At 41.5% G+C, this 23106-nt stretch overlaps 1 protein-coding gene across 1 annotated transcript in view; it reads right to left on the bottom strand.

Moving 5' to 3' along the window:
* Window positions 1-412: 412 nt before the first annotated feature.
* RMND5A (required for meiotic nuclear division 5 homolog A) overlaps window positions 413-23106 on the bottom strand; it is a 47215-nt gene continuing 24521 nt past the window's right edge. Inside the window, exons 3-9 of the mRNA XM_080932293.1 lie at window positions 22458-22592; window positions 20962-21062; window positions 10525-10691; window positions 9748-9913; window positions 8250-8352; window positions 6023-6177; window positions 413-4609 (exon numbers count right to left, since the gene is read on the bottom strand). Coding sequence (XP_080788419.1) covers window positions 4546-4609; window positions 6023-6177; window positions 8250-8352; window positions 9748-9913; window positions 10525-10691; window positions 20962-21062; window positions 22458-22592 — 891 coding nt within the window. The 3' untranslated portion in view covers window positions 413-4545. The remainder of the gene's footprint in view (window positions 4610-6022; window positions 6178-8249; window positions 8353-9747; window positions 9914-10524; window positions 10692-20961; window positions 21063-22457; window positions 22593-23106) is intronic.

Raw genomic sequence — 23106 nt, 5'->3', positions numbered from 1 at the left:
AAACTCTAGAAGGTGCTCAGTCACTTCCCGAGTTGCTGGTGTTAAGATGCTGACAAAAGACTTCGCTCCCACTTCCCCCAAAGCATGCAGACACCAGCAGATGCAGACCAGCTTTCCCCCCTCCCTCACCTCCTTCCACCACCTGACAACTTCACAGACTGGATCCACAAAACACTTTTTTAAATGTGCAAGTCTTTAATTTTAAAAAATATACACAGAAGAAGCCATGTGTTTTACATAGGAATACACACATTAACAAAGCATCTCTTATAGTTTTCCAAAACTCTATTTTATCAGTCCGAAATTTATAAATTAAATATATCAGTTTTTAAGTTAAAACGAAATCCCTGAAACTACTGGATATGTTAGACATCCTCCCTCCCCCACCAAATCAATAAGCAGAGAGTATCAGTCAGATTTGTTAAATAAGGTTTATTGTTATCTTTATTGCCTATAATCTAGAAGATGCAATTTTATTGTGCCTTTGCAAACAGGATACATCTCTTTAAAAACTGATCAAAAATTTCCATACATATAGCTCTATATGATAGATTACAGTGCAACACTATTCATAATTATAGAAACACCATAGAACCCAGGAGCATGGGGTAAGCCAAAGGAATACAATCCTGAGCCATCTGAGCAAGATGATCTGATGAATCCTTAGTGAAGGTCAGAAAACATGGCGAAGAGAGATACATGCACGCTGCAGTCATGAGGAAAGCACGGCCAACAGCGGTCACTTGCTAGCTTTGAGGGCTGTGATGACTTCCCACACATGCAGCACACTCAGTCCTATTTCCTTCTGCTTCCCTCCCATACCCAGTACATTCACTCCAGCCCCTTCCCAAAGAAATGTTCAGGCACTAAACCCTGCAGGCCGTGAGTACTTTAAGACTGCTGCTAGAAGTGTGGGTGCTTACCCACACCATGGAGCGAAGCGTGTGCTGTGTGCAAGCCTAGCCGCTTTCGCCTCTTTGGAAGTACACGGAGCCTATGCCTGCTACAGCTTTGAAATGCCTTAAAAACAAAACTTTCTCTTGCTACATCTTAAAGTAAAATCAACAGTGAAAAATTCACCCTAAAACTAACTGCCTCATCTGCTACTAAAATACATTTGTCACTCTGTTTTTGGTATCTATTCAATTGTAATTCAGTATGAAAAGTTCATGAGGCCTGTACCTGTGTATGGTAAACACTACAGTACCACATACAACTGTCAGCAGGCATGCCTATGAAACACCAAGCCTTGTATGTGATGCGTGTTACATGTTTCCTCTGTGTGTTCCCCAAGACCACAGTATTCTAGTGTTACCAAAGGTAACGTACAGATATTTCAATGCTGGGAAGTATTTGGTTTGTCTTCACCGTATACATCCTGAAGATGAACCAAAACAAACCACACCTCCATACTTTCCCTGAAGATAACCTGAGTCGGCTGACTAAACAGACAACGCAGGCTGTCAGTCCACTGTATGAGAGGCTGAGCTGGGAAACCAGAGGGCTAGTCTAGTCTACCAGCAGCTTGTACTGTGCAGACAAACAGAGCTCTTGGCTTCTGAGAGCCACTGTCCCAAAGGCTAGCAGCACTGAGGTGGAAAGAACACAGCATAAGCAGGACACTGAGCTGCACAGCCTGGAGAAGATTGGGGGATCCTCATCCCCTCATGATTTGGTGTGGGTTTAATGTCTCCCTACACATTAGCTGTTGTGGAAAAAGTAAAACGAAATTTTTACTTAATAACTTTCTTATTTTCAATCAAATGCTCACACACTCACAAAATACACACTCTATGAATATGAGGTGGCTCTTTTTCTTCAAATTTTTAAAAATAAAGAGGCACCAATACCCGTTCATTTATGTATTAGAAATGGTATCTGTGATGATCACACAAAGGAGAAAAAAGAATCAAAGACAACCTTAGCCACTGTGGAGAGGCTCTGGCTACACCGGAATCTAAAGGTTGATTGGTTTAGCAGAGTCCTGAGGCAGCCTTGTCCACAACCAGAAAAGGAGACAGCTCTCAAGGAAGCCATGGTGCGGCTGTTTCCAATGCCTGTCATCTGTGTGACTGACAGTCTTCCTCTAGCATCACCTTCCCTAATAAGGCATCCTCTGCACACTAGCATGAGCGCTGCATCAGGGCCGGCACGGCTCTAGAGCACAGGGATCCCAGTATTATATCTCAGCATCTTTGGTCAAGGTCTGTCTTCTTCAAATCCATGTCTGCTACAGTCAGTCTCTCACAGATAAAGTACACACACTTAAAGAAGAGCCTAAGACCTCATTTCCATGGTAAATGTTAAGATCAAGTTTCAGTTTGGGGCCCTTGTCCTGCCTGCCCACTGGGACTACAAGACCTCACAGGGGAAGCTTTATGGTCAAACACTTGCGAAAGCTCTTTTTAAAGTTTCACGAGCTTTACAAGAGACTGTCAAAGAGATGCCCAGCACCAGGAGGACCATGCAGAGCCTTTGTCCTTAAAATGGCCTGAGCCAAATGTGTGAAGGGTCTTGCTTCCAAAATATTTTCCACCAACCTCAAGAGCATGTCTGTATCACATAAACTTTATGTGAAGTCTAAATGTCATGAAGATGCTTGAGGTTGGAAGACAATAAGTTATGGGGTTCGGGGAGGTTGGGGGGGGGAACCTAAAAACTAAATTTGGCTTAGGAATAACGAAGTTAAAAAAAAAAAAAAAAGCCTGCCACCCTAGAATTTAATTCAAAGGAAAAAATATCCACAGTAACGAGATTCCACGCTCCCTCCACAGGACATTGCCTGGCACTATCCTGCAGCCCAGAGGCACCGCTGTTCTTTCCCTGCTTCACAGGGCATGAGGGACTTTACAGTGAAGCACAAGTCAGTGTGGACAAAGCATGCACTCTGAGCTGGACCTACACAGTACACAGTAGCCATCACCATGGAACTGACCATGTGGTCATTTCTTGGGTTTTTCTGCAATATCATTCTTTCCCTTCACAAGCAAATACCAGCTCTTAGGTAAACATTTCAGGAGAGACCATCCAGGCTGGCATACCACTGTGACTGCTGGCAATTTCTAACTAACGTAGCGCGAAAGCTGTCATCCCCATTCCTTTAAAAAAAAGAGTCCATCTGTAGCTTAAAGTGAGAGTCACATTTCCCATTGCTTCTATGTTTACGTTTTTTCGTTTTCTCATGACAGTTTTCCTATGTTGATGGTCAGATCTATATCAGATGAAAGTTGTAAGATATTTGGTGAGTTCCACACAGCACTCTTCTCAAGATGAAGTATTTCATGGGTTTAAGTCAGAATTATGTCCACAGAAGTCTTTTCCATGTACTTAGTTCCTCATACAGAGAATAACTCTTACACATGGCTCTTTATGGGCAGTGCATTAAATGAAGAGAACTCACAAAAGAAAGGATCATTATCGGTAGCCATTTGATCACTATACAGGTTCACAGTCAGTGAGATGACACTGCAGAAGAGAGGCATGAACAATAATATACCATTAAACACAAAACAGCCGTGAACAAGGCCACACAGGAAGTTGCTAGTGTCTGCCCTTGAGGACCTGAAGTGATGAGACTGGCAACTGCTTTTAGAATGGAACATGCTTCTTCCCTTCCACATACACAATGTTTGATGCTGGTGCACACACTTATATACACATGCATAGCACTGTGTATCTGTGATAAGCTACTGTGATACTCAGCCAAGTCTTAAAGGCAGATTTCAAAGAACAGTGTGCTAAGACTGTGAAACCATATATCAAATTAGTGACACCCTAACTTCAGAATTCCATTTATTAAAAAGCACCTCTTGGTAATAAAAGCAAAACAAACAAATAAACAAACAACAACAAAACCCCAGTAGTATCTATTTCATCCTCACATCAGTCTGCTAAAGTCATGATGGGATTTTAAACAGGCAGTCTGCTGGGCTGTAGACAGAATTCAGAATTCAAATGCAGGGGTGCTGACTCTGAAGCAGGAGCTAGAGCAGAGCAAAACATCAAAAAGCTACGCAAATCTGGAATTTATCACAGCATTCTGCCTTATGTCAAAAAAAAAGAAAAACAAAACAACAACAAAGCAAATTCATTTTATAGCCACAATTCAACCGTCAAACTCCTATGAAGGCTTTTCATTTAATTATGTATACATAAAAACAAAGTTCTTCCACAAACACTCTCAAGCTTACAGTTATCAAGAAAATGTCAGAATTTGTAAAAGCAGGAGGAATATTAAACATATGTCAGGAAGGGCAACTTCTGTTTCTGCTTTTAAGTAAAAAAATCACCATATAGTAAGTACAAAAACCTCACTGAATGACAACTGCTGGTGTGTTTACTTGATCAGAAACGAAGACCAAGAGTGAAGAAAGCCCTGTGTAAGACCCATCTGGAGCACTCCCTCCGTGCACACGAGCGAGTCGGCAGCTTCTGGAGCATAGCTTATGAACGTGAGTCCTTGGATAGCTGCAGTCAATGGAATACTCTTGTCTCCAATGCACCCATAATTCAGTTTCACTCACAAATTGCAAACAAACTCATTCTTCAGAAAAATATTTGTTTGGCATCTCCTGGACTCTGTTCCATTGGGCAATATGGACATTTTAATCTAAATATAAGATAGAAAAGATTGAGACAGAATAGTATCAGCACTGAGCACAGATATAGAGTTCATTTTAACACCTGTACGAACACTTACTACACGTGCAAAAACAAAGCATATACAAAAAAAAGTACTTATTTTGCCTAAAGGATTAACTGTGCTCTAAATTTAACTGTCAGCCAGACTTTGAAGGGGCACAGAAAACAACACTTAAGTCAGATCTTAACCAGAAAGCCTCTGATATTTAGTGATTGGTGAAAACTGTTTTGTAGGTAAAATAAAGACGATTTTTTGAAGACTGATCCCTAGTTTCAGAAGTAATCTACTCTCCACCCACCGAGGTCTACTCTGTACCTGTCTCTAAATAAGTTTCAAATGTATGGCTGCATAATCTATTTAAGGACAACAGATCTGCTGTGAGCTACTAGAATGCATCAAGAACAGCCCACATGCCTTTCAGTGACAAAGAATACTGGTTCCTTGTGACCACAGTCACCAGTAATCTGCACTGCTAGGGTTTCTGTGTGGTCTGGGAAGGGTATAAACTGCTTCTCCAAGATCAGACCTCCCAAGAAAGGGTCTTCCCACAATGGGGCCAGAACCAACATTAGTGAAGACTACCCCAACTACTCAACCTAGACCTGGGATCTGTTCTGTTTTAAATTGGGCTGTCTATAAAGATTACTAATGTCTATGCACTTTGAGCAATGATTACACTGGTAGCAATTATCACAGATGGAAAACACACTCTGGCGCTGTATTTACCAAGAGGAAAATAGCTGAACAGTCATATTTCCACACTGCAGAGTAGTCTACATTGTGGGGGGAGGGCAGCAAAAGCAGGTTGAGACAATCTCATGTAGCTCAAGATGACTCCTCTAACTTGCTATACAGTTGGGATGATCTTGAATTCTGGGTCCTCTACCACTCGGTGCTGGGATTACAGGCACACACCCCATGCTGTGCTCCTCTGCAGCTTTAGCAACAGTAACAAAGGGTCTTTTGCAGCATATAAAAACAGCTCCAGGAGGCACAGAAGGGAGGATAGACACAGTAACTACTCTTAAAGCCTGGGGGGAGGGGGCACATTAGGATTAGAGAACACTTACAAGTCTAATTACCAAATCCTTGAGCAGATTAAACTAACCAAAGAGATTAGATGTGATCTTCTTTCCATGACTAGTTAAGAAACTCATTTCTAAGTCTAGTTATGGCTGAGCATGGTGTCACGCACTAACCCCAGTACTCAGACAAATGTCTGAGATTGAGGCCAGCCCAGTTCACAGATCAGCCATGGCTTCACAAAGAAACCCTGTTGGGGGCTGGGGTGTGCAAACACATAAAAGATTCATTTATCCTTGTTACTTTTTACTGCGTGCAAGACAGATCTATTTAATATTTAAGAAGCCAGACACTTACTTGCTACCATTAAACATTTTATTCAGGGCATCTCTTGATATGATATGACCACAAACCAATTTCATGGGTGGATTGTTATCTGTTGTTTGCTGACGAAGAATGGGACAGGCAAATATGGAGTGATACCAACACTTCTTACCAAGGTCCACTTCGATCTGTTCAAAAAAGAGAAATGTACAAAGGCTACTTAAAGCTCCAATCTGCAAAATTACAACAGTGCTTTTCAAACCGAAATCTGAGGTCTGAGAAAATCAAATATAATGCTTTAATGTTAAGTATCTTTTTTTGGTGGTACTAGGCAGCCTGGCCCATCACTAAAGTCACACCCCAGCCTAAATACCTTGTAATGTCATCAGAACATATACCAAGAGTAGAAGCAGACAGCCTGACTGTTCTGTAGAAGTGCTGGGTTAGGTGATAAATTCAGCACAACAACTCCAAGGGCAGTCTTAATAGAGTTATCTTTTGGGTAACTTCAGATCTGAGTTTCCTGTATAATTTGTATCAAATGATCCAGAGAAAACCTGAAGCAGGGAGGTAGGCAGTTTTTTGGTTTTGTTTTTCCCCCTAGTGCTGGAGTCCAACGTAGAGGTTTGCATGAGGCCAGGCAAGCTTTAGTCCAGTACCCCACCCTGCCTCCCGACTACCACTCCTTGTGCATGTGCCCCCTTTTTTGCTTTTTGAGATAGGCTCTCCATAAATTACCCAGGCAGGCTTTGAATTTACACCCCTATTGCCTCAGCCTCCCAAGTGTCTGTATTTATAGCTGTGACACCAATTCTGTTTAAGCTAAATCTCAAAAGGATTTTTTTGGGTCAGTTTTAAACATTAAAATCTCAGGACATAATATCAACATTTTGTTTTTGCCACAAATAAATCATATAAAAGTTTGAAATCATCTAGCAGACCAGCTGTTGCATACCAGAGCCTCCACAAATACCACACCTACCTTCCTTCCCAATCTACAATAGCTCTTGTTCTAAAATCCATTGCTGTAGGTGTGGTGGAGAAAGGGGATTTTGAGTTTGAGGCCAGTCTGATAGATACAATCTAGACAAAACAAGTTCCATGCCAGCAAGGAACACAAGACTTAAATCAATTAATAAGGTTCTTTAAGGAAAACTGACAAAGGGGAAGGAATTCAGTATGCACAAGGATCTGAGTCCAAACTACAATACTGCAAAAATGGTGGGTCACACTATAAACCCAGTGCCCAGGAAGATCAGAGGAAACCCAAACTGCACTACACATTAAGAGTACCCCCTGGCCTCCTGGCCTCCTGGCCTCCGAAAAAGAAAAAAAAAAAAAAAAAGGGTGGCGGACAAAAGTCAAAAGTACAACAAATCTTTCCCGAGGAAAGATTAGCAACCAATAACCCCTTGGTGCTTTCCCAGCTAAGTGCATGCTGTTAGCTGGGATCCTGCAGATCACTCTACTTCAGTGTGCAGACTTCAAAGATGCTCACAGCAAGATCAGAGGACTGCCAGAAGCTGGGCATCTGCTTAAGAAAGCTCTTTCTTTCACTGGCTCGAGCAGCAACAGTAGAGTACAGCGGTGCTTACGTCCTGACCACATGTAGCACTGGAAGGCACCTGTGCTTTTCTCTCAAACCATCCTTGAAAAGCTGCTATAGTTGGTGCAACCAACTGACAGGCTTACCGCTGAAAACAAGTTAACTGGAGACAAATCTGTATGCTGGTGTGGTAAAGAAGAAGCTAATGCCAATTCAACCCTCCGGCATCTGTGACATAATTGTGTCAGAAATGATAATTGCAGGTTGAAGTCCCTCAAATCTATTTTCCTGCTTCATTTTGTTGCTGTTGGAAGACAGTGTCTCACTAAGAGACCCTGGGCTGTCCTGGAACCTTACGATGTAGGCCAGGCTGGTCTCAGGCTCACAAACACCTTCCTGCATCTGCCTTCTGAGCTCGAGAGTCAGTGTCATCACCTCCCTCACAGCTATTTCTTAACCAACTAACTGTCGTTCCCTTTACAGAGTGGTGAGGACACTAGACCCAAAGCTTCAAGCCTGCTGAGCAAACGGTCTTCCACTGAGCTATGCTCCCAACCTCATTTTTCACTCATGTTCTGTGCACTAAAACAAAGACAGAAATAAAAGAACACGAATAGCTACAATAGTGTTTTCTGGTTAAATGGAATGATGAGTACTTTACAAATATTCATCTTCTAGGGCAGAAAGGGTAAATAAATTGTCAACTGAACTCACAGGTAATTCGTCTTTCTGGTTCCAAACTCCAGTACACTGCCTCTGCTCAATCACAGCCTTGATGTTAATTAGTGCAGGCAGCGCTACACAACCTGCTGAAAAACTGAGGGCAAAAGAGGAAGCATCAGAGCCAACCCCAGGGATGCTACCCCAGCACAGAGTCAACCCCAGGGATGCTACCCCAGCACAGAGCCAACCCCAGGGATGCTACCCAGCACAGAGCCAACCCCCAGCTGTATTTCCTATAATTACTAAAATGCAATCCCCTTTACAAATAAAACATAAAACTCTAGTGCTACCACATAACCCTAGTCAGTGTGGGAGAAATGAGGAAAAAGAGTAAGCTTTAAAAATACGGTTTGTTGTTAGGACATTTAATTTCCACTTAATTCCTCAGTAATTAAAAAGTTATCCTGACTGTCAGAAGAGAGGTGGCTCTGGTACTGTGTGGGGAGTGGGAAGAGCTGTCATTCCAAGCACAGATCTCATTAGTTCAAGGAGGGCCTCAGACAGTACAAGGCCCAAATGCCAGTGCACCTCCAGACACAGTGGTTTAACATTTAAAGAGGAAGAGATTCTTCTGAGTCTGTCTTCTCTTGAGTATAATTATGCAAGGTTATATGAATTAAACATCCCAAAGTCTTCCCCCCAGTTTACAATATGTTTTTAAAACTACAATGTCTTCACCAGACTCATCAGAAAAGGTTTTGCAAGCTCAGAACCAAAACTTTTAACTTTAGTCTCAAATCTTGACCTTTATCATTGTATAGAAAAATACACACACTTGCTTCCTTTAATGTGACAAGCTTACTTCCCAGAATGTAAATAAACTGTGGTTTGGCTTTAATGAATTAGATCCTTAATGTCAGAAATTAAAATGTACTGATTGATTCATTTAAAAATCACAATAACCACAATAAATAGGAGTGTCTGTTGCAAATTAGTTTAAGTAAAAATTGTATTCTGCAACAAGACAGTTCATAACTCAATACACAGGTGCTTTGTCTCAAGACAAGCATCATATTGTGGTGTGAAACTAAATGCTTTATGCAAATGCCCTACTGTATCACAGAGAATGCTAAAAACACACACACACACACACACACACCACAAACCACTACTGCCTACCCAAAGCACTGCAGAGCTCAGCAAGCACTTCCTAGGCAGCCAGTATGGTAGTAAGGAGTTGCTGCAAATGCCTGCTGAGGCTGGCATCAGTGTCCCCACAACACAGACACTGACGTGTAACTTACTCCTGATTCTGCATCATCTGTGCAAATGTCAGAAGTGAAAAAAAGTTTTCGGACTCCCTAGTTCCCAGGTCACATCTGGAGAATCACTGACCTAAACTGTGTCACTGCCATCTGTGACAAGGACTTGAAGTACCAGATATACATGTCTCCAGAAAGACACAACCTACTGGTTTCATCATAAAAGCAACAGGAAAAGCTGCCCAGTATAGAGCCTATTTCAGAGCCCCCAGGGTCCATCACTACACCTGACACTGAGAGGAGACTCCACGGAGAGCCCTAAGAGGGCACAAGCATCCCGTGTAAAGATGTCACAGATGTCAGCCCACTGGTTTGCATCAAGTAGGTGAACATATGGTGAGTTTTCAATTCCTTGTCTCAGGTACACGAGGCTTCCCATCAATACCTGAATGTCTAAAAGAAAAGCACCAGCAAAAATGAAGGTGTGCACACGTCTCAAACAACATTTACTTGTGAATAGGTTGAGAACACTAAGAACATCTCCATTCCATAAGGCATATCCTAAAATAATGTAAACATTCTGGTCTCTAAGTGTGATTGCAAGTCCCCTCCTTAATTAAGGACACAGCACAGAGAGGATGAGGAAAGGAGAGCGCTAACAACTGTGAACTTAGACTTCCGAGTCGGATACTGCCATATGTGTTTGGTGAAGAAGGAGCCACTCTGACACGTGTGGCAGCAGCGGGATCAAGCCACACTTGGGTCTTGTCAACATTAAAGAGTCCCTAACTGCCAGTTATCCCAACAGTTTTAGTCATTAGCAAATATGCATGAGGGACGCAGCCGTGGCTACGGGCTCCCCCCAAACACCAAAGGTTCTACCTCAAGCCATGCTGGTGGTGCCTGTCTGCACTCTTGGCATTCTGGAGGCTGACCTAAGAGGATCACAAGTTTGAGGCCAGCCTGGGCTACACACAGACTGTCTCAACAGCCTGTATTCTCCCCACCTTGCCCATGCTCCCTTCCCAGTACAAAGGAAAAAAGCCATCTGACTCCAGACTCACCTTTTTGATGATTTAGGGCAAATGGCTGGAAATTTTTCGCATATTGTAAGGCTTCTCGCTGATTTGTAGTTCCACCCATTAACAAGCTAATAAAATACAGTCGGTGTAGCTTAAATTCCAAGGAGCTGTTTTGGGCTATAAGCATTTCTCGGTTTGATACTGCCCACCTAAGGCAACAGAAAAGGGTTTTAAGGTAATCAAGGTTATGAGTAAGATGCTTTAAAAACTGGCTGACATCTAGCTTAAGAAAAGGCCTAGTTTGCCCTCTTGTGGGAGGTTGTGGTAACATCAACCATTAGGAGATGCAAACACAAAGGAAATCATATAAAGTTAGATGATAATTACTTCTTCCGTAAGGTATTACAGTATAATGGCTCATAACACACTTGGATTTGAAGAGGGTCACACTCTGGAGTGTAAGCTTTGAGGTTCACACCTCAACCACTTCTTCCTATTAAGCAAGCATATTGTAATGAACCATAATTCTGAAGGGGAGCCTCTTTTCACTCTATCCTCACATCGCCCTGCATGTGCAAGTCCGAGGACATCCCATCAAGTCATTTCTTCCTTCTACCCTGGGATAGAGGGCACTGCTGCAAGCACCTTCACCTGCTGCACTATTCACCTATTTCTAAACCTTGGTCAGACGTCACGCTACTCGGTTTAGCATTAGGAACCAGCAAACATAGAGGCTGTGAAAACAGCTCAGTGATGGAGAGCTTGTTACACAGATAAAAAGGCCCCAAGTTCAACCCCAGCACAGCAACAACAGTCTTTTTAAGACTGACTTCTATCTCACATGTGTGTGTTGACCCCATGTATTATGCACGTGTGCATGCCAGGTGCCCTCGAAGGCCAAGGGAGGGCACTGGAGATCCTAGAACTGGTGTTATCTGCCGTGTGAGTTACACACACACACACACACACACACACACACACACACACACACACACACACTGTGCTCCACATGACAAAAGGATCTGTATAAATATGATATCACCGAGAGAAATGATGTTCTGTTCTGAAACCCTGAAGTGGCACGAGTGACCAGGCGGCAGCCGCACAAGGAGGGACTGAGTCATCTTTAACTGGGACTGCTATGTCATAAAAGCAGAGTGTACCACAGGTCAGCTGTTCAAGTCAAATTCTACAAATGTGATAAGGACGCTTCATTTTGATAAATATTCAACTATAAACCTATCCTTTAATTGACCTTCACTTGGACATGTTTCAGCTAACCCAATTCACCAAGGAGCCCCGGAGCATGAACCAGGTATGAATATAAGATGTGTGAGTAATCAATCTGAAATGGGATTATTTTTTGGTGGGAATATAACCCACATTCCCAGAATGCACAAGGCCTCTGGTTTGATGCCTAGCATATGGGGTTCAGGGACAAAATAAAGGTGACATAAAACCTGACTGACTCTTACTCCACTGTACCCACTAGCACCTTCCTCAACAAAGAATTCCCGGCACACTCTTGTCCCATTAGCTTTCTCGAGTCGCTTAATACTAACAACAATTTGAGTGGATGAAACACAACAAAACAAACAAAAACCCAGCAATGCTTTTCCAGATCCCTAACCTGAGGTTACAGTCTTCTCCCAATGATTCAGCCAACTTTAACACGAAGGCTGCACATTAAGGAAATTCAAATTTTTTATAAAAGTAAAAGCTTTTATCCAAAGCAGAAGTAAATGTGTCAACCAAGAACACATCATATTTAAAACTCATGCTAAAGAATCAGCAACAGGGGAAGTGTCTGTTTTGTTTTTCTCAGACTAGCTGATCATACTTAATATTCAATGTCTATGCATTTTCCTTCAAATTTTGTAATTTTAACTTTTCTTTAGAGCTGAATATTCCACTTTCATGATCCATTTGTCTGTTGGACTAGGTCGGTTTCATTTCTGAGCTACAGTGATATTTTGGGGTTCAGATAACCCTCCAACACAGGGTCCTTTGTGTATATGACCAGGAGTGGACTGCAAACCTTAAGGAAGTTCAGATTTTGTGTTGGAGCACTCACAGTTCTCTTGGGACACACGCAGTCGAGGGCTGATCAGCTTTGCTCACAGTTCAATTCAAACTGCAAGAGGCAGAGGCTGCTCTGTCTTGGTTTGTTCTTTACAGCATGGCTTCCTATAGGCTGAGGGCACAGATTAGCACTACTCTGCCGTTGTCAAGGGACATGTGAATGTCACAACCCTTTAGCACCGCATTCTCTAAATAAATTCTCATAAACAGAACCCCCATCCCCAATAATGGTACTTAGTGACTAAGTCAGTAGCAGCCCACACTGACACACAGCACAAACAGCAGCATTTTACCCTGCTTAGCCTGTGAAAGGCTTGATATATTTAAGGCTCCGCATATATAATTTCCATTACCTCCCAAACAATAACTTGATTTCATTAATATGGTTAGCTCTACCTCTCCTCTCCTAAATTTGCCACTTGGCTGGGTGACTATTTCTGGTAACAATGAAAGAAAAATGCATCTGGCTAAGGCTCACACCCTGCACAACTTCACCCATCTCTAGTATGTTAAAGACTACAAATACCCTTCCTTTGTAGTATTCCTTGGGAGGAAGACTTCTACCACTCTTCCTATTTTTTTTTCCTCCAGGGATGACTAACAATACTCAGCCCTATAAGTACAAACTTAATGGGAAGCTATTAATAGTATAATCCAAATGTCTTTAAAATTCAAAGAATGGCAAACACCATAAAATCAAACTCAGCAAAATAGCTAGCATTTCCCTAACACCACCATGGAGACAAAAGACCACCAACAGTTCATTCAAAGGTAGTATTAGCCCTCTTGGTGTGGACCCAGTTTTGTTGTACCTCCCAGTCTTTCCTCCTATCCCACCTTCCACGTGCTGCTGACCCAATCCACAAAAGCACTCTCAACAAAGGATCACATACCAGCACAATAAACTAGGATCCAGACAGGGCAAAACCCACCAAAGCATGGAACACCCACCACAAAAAGAGAAGACTAGATAGCTACACCAAGAGATCCCTCAAATGTCCTAACTGCAGATCCCTATATCCAAGCCCCAAACACAATGTAAACATGAACATTTGGACTGTCCCTCTAGAAACAAACATCTAGTGCAGTAGGCCCGAGAAATGCAATTTAACTGGCACACAAGGCAGTTAAATATGTTGAGAGAATGTATAAATAATGCCTCAATGAAGACCAGGAAAACTCAAACAGCAGAACGAAACAATAAAAATTCCTCAAGATATGAAAGCAGAAACAGAAAAACAAAACAGATAAAATTGAAAATGAAAAATTTAGGAGATCAGATAAAGGGCACAGTGGTATGCCTCACCAACAGATTACAAGACATGGAAGAGAGAAGTTCAGGTCACGAAGACAAAGCAGAAGCAATAGATAACTCAGTCAAAGAAAATGTTAAATACAAAAACAATTCAGGAAATCTGAGACACCATAAAAACACCAAATCTACAAATAACAGAAATAGAGAAAGGAGAAAACCTCAAGTCAAAATCAAAGAAATTTCCCCATTTAAAGAAGGAACTACCTATTAAAGTATAAACACACAAAACACCAAATAGACAGAACTAGAAAAGAAATTCCCCACAACACATAATGAAAACACACAGCACTGTGGCCTTTTTGGAAGAAGTGTGTGACTGTAGGAATGGGCTTTGAGACCCTCCTGTCTGAGGGTGCTAGTCGTCTTCTCTTTGCCTGCAAACAAGTGGGTGAACTCTCAGCATCTTCTGCACCATGCCTGCCTGGACACTGCCATGCTCATGTCTTGATAATGGACTGAACCTCTGAACCTGTAAGACAGCCCCTAGTCAACAATGTTTTTATAAGAGTTGCCTTGGTCAAGGTATTTCCTCACAGCAGGAAAACCCTGTAGCTAAATTTTTTCCAATCGTATTTTTAATGATGGTTTTTAAATGCTTTAACCTCCTTTTAGGCCACCACCCACCAGAGGTAGTGGGGAAAAAAGGATATGGGGGAAGTGGACCTGCTCAGCAAAGTCCTTTGGAGCACCTCCCATCTGTGTTGTCTGGAAATCAGCAGTTCAGTTCACAGGTCAGCCGCTGCAGCTTGATCCATCTGGAAACACTCCACTGATACACCAGCAGTACAGTTCAGTAGAATCTCAACAGCAAACTAATCAGCAGTGGCGGCACTCACCTAGCATAAACAGCCAGGCCTCAGCCTTGGCTCAGCAGGAGTGACTTGGAGGGACACCACGAGAAGTTCTCAGCAAAGATCAGCAAAGATGCTTGATCCACAAGTGTTGTACATCTAGGTGGGCCAGCAAGCCAAGCTCAGCTCCTGTCCATCCAGTCCTATTTATACCCTCCAAGCATCATGTGTTCTCCATGTGTTTTGCCTCAGCATGGGTTGTGTCTGTCTCAGCTGTCTACCAATCAGCCCAAATATACAGATGTGGCAAGAAACTGTAGCATATCACCAGAGGTTTTTCTTGTGTGTGTTATGGAGTTGCAACAAATGCAGCTCAACCACACAATGTAAGGCAGACCAAAGCATGCACAGTTGGCAAAGAATCTTTCATCAAGTGTCTTTTCATGTGCTTCAGCCAAATGTTCCTTCATGTGTTTGCTCCAGTAAAACATCATCCAACCAAAGAACCTTTAAGCCTACATTTTGAAACCCTAAGAGACATTGGTACCAGAAGTGGGGTGTTGCTGTGATAGGCCTGGCCATGCTTTTGTTTGGAGGAATGTGGATTTGGGGATTTTGGAAAGCAGTGGGATGCTTTAAGTGGGGCTTAATGGACCATCCTAGGAGGAATATGGAAGACATTGGTGCTGAGAGTGCTCTGAACTGTGCACACCTGGCCCAAGAGGTTTTAGTGGAGAATTTCAGCATGTGGCCCAGAGATTGTTTTTGTGGTATTTTGGTAAAGAATGTGACTGTTTTTTTTTCCTTGTCTGAGTTTAGCTGAGGCTAGAGTAAAGATTTCTATTAATTGCATTTACAAAGGAAGTATCAAAAAAGCCCAGCAGAGACTGTTGTTCTCTGGTTTAGTCTTATGCATTCCTATCAAGCACAGCAAACTTAAAATACACAAGCTTAAAAATACAAAGTGTTTCAAGTAATAATAAAGGGGCACCAAGAAGTGAAATGGACCTGAATCCTGTATTCAGGAGATAAAGAGATTAAGGGAGTGGTGATCTCCGAGCAAGATCATACACAGTTACATTTACTGTTTGTGTTTGCAGTTGAACAAGGAATAATTTGGACTTTTAATCTGGAAATAACCACAAAAGTCAGGTACTACTAAGGGGCCAGAGAGGATCTCCCATAGAAAGGGGTAACAGAATACGGTATATTATGGACAGATGAAGGGGAAACTAGAATAGGAACATTAAATAGGAAGGAGAAGGAGAAAAGGGTGAAAGAGAGAACTGGGTAGGGACAACTAACACTAAAGGCCAGTTAACCTACTATTGTAGAAACTTCCTAACATAAACGAAATGAATCCAAATGGCGTCACCAAATAACAGGGGAGCCAATGTCCCAACTAGATATTCCTATAGTTCTTAAAATGAGTTACTTCTTGTTGCGTTGTTGGTCCAAGGGGTTCTACCGAAACTCCCAAACATCACAGACCACTGCCAAAGGTATTGTTTACTCTTTACAACTTGATGGTAAGGCTCTATTATAGAAAATAGTTACTCATGTTCTCTAACACAGAGAAGTTAACTTGTGCCCTACTAGAAGCTTCACCCCTGCTAACTAGCCATCAAGGTACTAGAGGGTACTCTGCATAGTACTTGAGAAAAAAGGTAATTGTTGGTATCACTCACTACAAACCCGAAGATCTACAACAGTGATCTGCCTGTAAAGTTCAATGGGTATAATAATAGCATAAATGTTATGGTGCAACCAACCACTTTCTGATTATATATAAGGCCCACTCCATGAGATGGAATCCATAGTTGGCACGGCTAAAACGGCCAAGAGTCAGAGTCCTACTGTGCTACAGAGACAGCACTGAAATGACCCCTAATGACAGAGTGCTGTGCCCATAGGTCACTGCCTCAGCTGAACCTATCAGAGAAATTCTTTCAGTAGCTGGGAACCTATTTGAATTCCTTTCAGTAGCTTTCAGTAGCAAAGACACACAACTGGACAATGTGCAGACAGCGAACTGCAAGCCCCATGCCCAGGTGTAGTCGGTCAACACAAAATCAACTCAATAGCATTTCTGTCAACTTTTTGTTTCATTTTGCTTTGTTTTCGTCTTATTGGTCATTTGCTTATTTATTTAGATTTTCCTTTTTGTGGATTTGTGCTTTCTGTGTTCTTAGTTTTTGTTGTTTGTGGGGTTTTTGTTTGTTTTTAAAAGAGAGAAAAAGAACATAATACATGGGTAGGGAGGCTGTAAGGATCTTGCAAATTTTTGTCACAAATGGAGGGCTGCTACTTCCAAACAGTGAAGTCTTGGTTACTGGCTAATTTCATCATTAGAAGTATTAATGGTTTCTGCATCTCAGAGATGTACCTTTGTTTTTTTTTAAAAGATATTTTTATCATTTTTTTCAAATTATGCCCTTGTATGTACACATCAGTGCAGAATTTAATAGAGTGTCACATCCCCGAAACTGAAGTTACAGATGGTTGTGAGCCACTCAATGTGTGTATTGGGAATTGAACTTGGTACCTTTCAAAGAGCAATAAGTGCTCTTAACTGCTAAGCCATCTCTCCAGCCTGTTCTTTTTGTTAGCTGTTTAAGAAACCATACAGAGGGGTAAGATTAATCAATGGGCAAAGACACTTGCCACCAGGACCGACAAACTGACAATCTGAATTAAACTTCCAAGGTACACACGAGGAAAAGAAGAAATTTTTAATTTTTGCAAGTTACATACACAAAATAAAATATTAACTATTTTTTTCTTAAAAAACTCATAGTCAAATATGGTGGTATATATATGCACACCTGTTGTATATGCCTGTAATCCCAGCACTAAGGGCAGATATCAGAATAGGCTACATAGCACTAGTAAAATTTATTTCCAAAAAAAAAAAAAAAAGAAAGAAAGAAAAGAAAAACAAAACAAAACAGGAAGAAGAGAAAATCGGGAAGGACTGAATTTAAAACACAAACAAGCTGGCCACTGGTTCCAGCACTTGGGAGGTAGAGATAGTAGTATAATCAGAAAGTCAAGGCCAACCTAAGCTACCCAAGACCTTATCTCATAAGAACAGAAAATATTAAAACAAAATATAAAACACACATATTCAACTTTACTTGAGGTTCTCAGATATATAGGCCCACTTTGTTCAAATAGTTTTGCTGAACCCTCAATAGGATAGTTAGATAATGTTTCCCCCCCCCTGAGGAACAGGCTTGGATCTTCCTATACTTTCACCAGCAATGAATTTAAGACAGAAAAAGATGTTATCACCTCAACTGTCTTCTCTTTATTTTGTTATTTTTTGTTTTCTCTTCCAGTCTCTCTGGTGCATCCTTTCCTGTAACCCTGACACCTCATCATACTCTTTTCTGAGACAGGAAGCCCAGATTGGCCTTAACTTCCTATGTACCAGAGGATGACCTTGAATTCCTGATCTTCTTGCCTCCATCTTCCAAGTGCTAGGATTATAGGTGTGTGCACCATACCCCACACTTTTTAATTAGCTTCTGTTTAATTGAAGTGTTCTTTCTCCATCACTTAGCGTATACAGAGAATTAGTTTTAAATGGATCACCTTTCTTTTTTTGTCTTCTCAGAATTAAGGTCAATTAATTGGGTAAAAAGAAGATCAAATTCTAGGGGGAAAAATCCAACTTGTTCGATCTTGGATGCCCTTCTCCGTTTCCTCAGGAGAGCGGTTTCTTCTACTGTCTGTGGCTATTAAGAGCCGCCTGAAGTGAAGGGGTGCACACCTGTGAGAAGCTGTGTACTGAACAACAAGAAACAAGCACCAGAAACTATTTAAAACTAAAAATATAAAAAATAAAAATGTTTTTAGATGTTCTGCCTGAATGAAACCATGTGCATGTCTAATTCCCAAAGAAGCCAGAAGATGGTATCAAATCCCCTAGACAAGATTGTTGTGGGTCACTGTGGTGGTTTGAATATGCTTGGCCCAGGGAGTGGCACTAAGTGGCCTGTTAGGAGGAAGCGTGTGACTATGGGCATGGGCTTTAAGACCCTCACTTCTCCTAGCTGCCTTCGGAACAAGAGGTAGAACTCTCAGCTCCTCCAGTGCTAAGCCTGCCTAGAAGCTGCTGTGCTTCCTACCTTAACAATAATGGACTAAACCTCTGAACCTATAGGTAAGCCCCAATGTTGTCCTTTATAAGAGTTGCCACGGTCATGGTGTCTCCTCACAGCAATAAAACTCTAACCAAGACACCATGTGGTCCCAAGAATTGAACCCTGGTTCTCTGAAAAATCAACCAGTGAGCCCTCTAAATTATCTTTAGAGCCTTATCCAGAAACTATTAATCGTTGCACTCCGAGTTTGTAATTCAAATCTCTGATCATCAGGTGCTATGTTTTATTCATTCATGCAATAGTTTCTCTTATATTTGATGAGGATTTTCTTATCATAAGACCACTAACCAAACATTAGTCCATGAAAGCATAAGGGCAGCCTCATAGTCCATCCTTCTGGCTTTTCTTTGCACTCCTACCTGAGGTCTGACCTGGGGGAGACTCAGCAGTCTTCCTGGTAGTGCTGATAGCCGGACTGATATAAAACCCTTCTGCAGTATAAGCCAAGGCAGCATTTTCCAGTCTTAGGTGAAAATGTTTGCAACCTTTACTTTTCTCTCTTCCCTCTTTTTGGTTCCTCAAGTTGTACAGCGGAGGGTTTTGCATTAACAGAGAAGCAAATAGGGACTGTTCTTGCAGGTTCCAGAAAATCATTTTATGGTCTAAGATGGTCAGACATATAATCCATAGTGAGCCTTAAAACACCCCCACCCCCAGAACCAAAGTTAAATAAAGTCCAGGTACAACCTCGAACAGAACACTGAGCAGAGAAAGTTTTGTCTGCCCAGTACAAGCAAGCAGTTCAAACGTTTGCAAGTCGAATGTGTGCACACTCACAATGTAGAACAGCACAGCTGACTGTACAATGGTAACACACACCTTTTACAAAGACACAGAGATTTCACTCTAAACAGATCATTTGTGTTTTTAATTTACACAAAAATTATAACACACACATTAACATAAGAACCCTCTATTCATCTCAGCTGGTTCTAGAAATACACAATTTTTAAAAACTGATCAAAAATAGAAAACTATGCAGTAACCTCTACCCTAAACACAAAATTCAAACCCCAATCATTAACACTGATTTCAAATATTCCAAGTTTGAAAACACCAGCATGCTACTTTTGGTTATCTTGTTCTTTATCTTCACTTTAGTTACTTACTATAAATATTCTGGTAATTGTCACACTAAAAATTTTAGAATGGATTAAGAGACTCTGGCAAAAGATAAACAAATAACATACGCCCTATTTTGTCTGACACATACCAAGACCAACTATTTTACAGCATCAGGCATGGCTTTTGAAACCTTAAAGATCATTTCCAGTGACATAGCTCTTCCAAAAGGCCCACAGCTCCCCCAACAGCACACCCCTACTCTTCAAACATATAAGCCTACAGGGCCATTCTTATTTAAACCACAGAGCAACCCTGTTCTAACAAGTACTCAGGTATATTTCGGATAACTCAAATAAATGACATGTTCCCAGTAAATCATCAAAACCCAGTTATTCACTTGTGCATCCTCTGGGTTCAATTTATAGCACCATGTACACGGTGGGATCTGGGCCAGTGGCCTGCAGCACAAACCCAAGGACTCGACTTCAATCCCTAGAATCCACAGTGGAAGAGAAAACTGACTCCCACCGTTGTTCTGTGATCTCCACATATACAGTGTGACACCTATAAACCTGAATTCTCTCACTTCTGACACACACTCTCCTCTCTCCACCCTTTCTCTGTCACACATACTCACACACCTCTTTCATACAGAATTTTTGCTTTGTTCACGAATATCACTTAGTTCCCATAACCAACTAAATCATCTTTCAGAATGACAGCACAACCCTCAACACGTTATAGAAATTCAAATACCATGTAAAGGCTGCCGCAACAATAACGCTTCAGTTTTACACTGGTCTACCCAAAGAGGTGCTGCAGCGAGAGGCGAGACTGCTTCTCTTTTGGAAACATGATCAACTGTTACTTTATGAAGGCTGCCTATGTTCTTATATTGTACAGCTGCATTTCACTTGGTTTAAAGACATCTACGTCTCCTTTCTCTCTTTAGTCTACCCTGGGTAAGATAGACCTATTTAAATATCTTTCTTGTGTCTTACAAATAAATTTTCCTACAGAGTTCTCCTTACAGTACCTAACAGAAAGAGTAACTTACTCGAGAGCAGGCCTTAGAACTCTGACTTTTAATGCTTCTAATATTCGATTTAACTCCACAAATGGTTCTTTCTGACTTGGGTCCACAGACAGACCAGATTCCTGGAAGGGAAAAACAAGCAAACAAACCAACCTGTTAGTATATTCATTCACAGTGGGAAAAGCTGATCTAGTTTATAAAATACAGGGCTGTCAAAGATCATTTTCTTTTAGCACGTATTTCTGGGGCAGAAACAGAGACGGTCCCACCTCTATGCTTCCATCAGATCTGAGCTGAGCACCAGCCATGGACTCCAGGTGGGTGTAGTTCTGCACACTCAGGCTAGTGCAATGTAACATACACTCTTTCCTGGGATATAAGGTGCAGCTGGAGGTCTGACCGCAGGGAGAGAAGGACCCATTGAGCAGAGCTACAAGGGGTGTCTAAGAACTTCACGGGACAGATGCTATGAACCTCTCACTGCCTTTCTATACATGAAAAACAAACTTTGTTTAAGCTGCTATCTTGAGTGTGTTACTTGATTTTTAAAGTGTTACTGATCTTCAATGACACAATTTATTGTGAGGTCTGCATAGACACACACACACACCTACCTCAAAAGGTACAAAGCAAGACCCACATACCATAGATTTAAATTGTTTCAAACAGAAAAGGCCTAGATTATAGACTGGTTTATAATGCACTTTAAATTATTTTAACTTCCAAGTTCTTTTTTTTTTTAACAACAACAAAAAAATGACAGAATGGAGTTTGGACAGAACAAAAAAAGTGACACACAGGTTCCTTCCCTGATTGGCCCTGGGTATATTCCTTGGTTCTCCAAACCTCACATTTCTTGTGTGTGGAATATCAACAATAACTATCTCACAGTGTAGCAGAAAGGAAAGCAGGGTGTGGCCTGGAAACATGTACAACACAGCAGTACTACTATCATGACTACATGATGTTCAAGTCTAACAGAGATAAGATGGGCAATGCCCACCTGATGTAAATTTTAGCTTGAAATTTCATTTGATACAGTTTTTGTAGAGCAGAAAAATAAACATATTTTTGTTTACTTCCTAATTTCTGCTATGTGAACATTCCTTATCACAGGAAGAAAAGGAGCTGGAGTATATGGTGCATGCCAAGAAGTGTAGCCCTGGGGAGGCTGAAACAGGAAGAGTCAAGGCCAGCCTGGGCCACACAGGAAAAGTAGTATCACTTTTGATGCTTTGACTCATGACCAGGAATCAACCTACCAGACTCAGAATGAAGAAATAACAATTTGGATATTAAACTCCAAGTGTGATTTCTTGAGGAAAGGGCAAGTCAGATACTGCATTATAGCACTATAATTTCTAAGAACTTAAAATTCTTCTAGCAAAATGACTTATCCATGATAAATACTACAAATCTATCTACAGTTCAGGGTACACCAAGTTCCATCTGCAGACGCTGCAGCCCCTACAGCACTGCCCCGTTTGTTTCCGTACGCCTCACTGGCACGTGCTTACCTGGCAGAGCTCCTCAGCTACATCCAGCATTCCTTGTCGGAAGAAGTGTTCCACCATGACCTCATTGAGAAGCCTCTGGCTGTCTGCCTGCCAGCAGCCGTCTATTCCCACACTGCTAATGTCAGAATCAAAATTCTGGGGAAATGGAAAAGAATCATGCATAGATGACTTTCTTTTTTCACCTCACCTAACAGAAAGAAACATTACAGAGAGGTCTACATCTTACTTTAGTGTTATCAGAAAGTTCCCAATTCAATTCATCTACACAATTACGCAAGGATTTCCTGGTGCTTCTTTTAAATCGCTTCACCCTTGGGATTTTTTTTTTTTTTTTAATTGGGAAGCACTCTGGGAAAATGTATAGATTTAACACTGACTTCTGTGAAACCAAAATCAATAAACCAATTTCCCAGCATTATACCATAGCAATATTTTCAGAAGTATGCTATAATAATCTGTTAAAAGCCTATTTAATGCAGCAGCACTGTCTGGAATGTGAAAGAAGGACACACACACACACACACACACACACACACCCCTACCTCAATCAACACAGGACTGCTACATAGCACAGCCCACTCACTAACTGCAGTTCTGAGGCTGGGACAGAGAGACAGGTAGTGAGAAGGGTGATTTCTATTACTAGGCC

Source organism: Micromys minutus (genome assembly GCF_963924665.1).
Source record: "Micromys minutus genome assembly, chromosome: 18".
Classification (NCBI taxonomy): Eukaryota; Metazoa; Chordata; class Mammalia; order Rodentia; family Muridae; genus Micromys; species Micromys minutus.
Note: the sequence above shows the minus strand (reverse complement) of the source record. Positions and strands in the feature narration are given on the sequence as shown.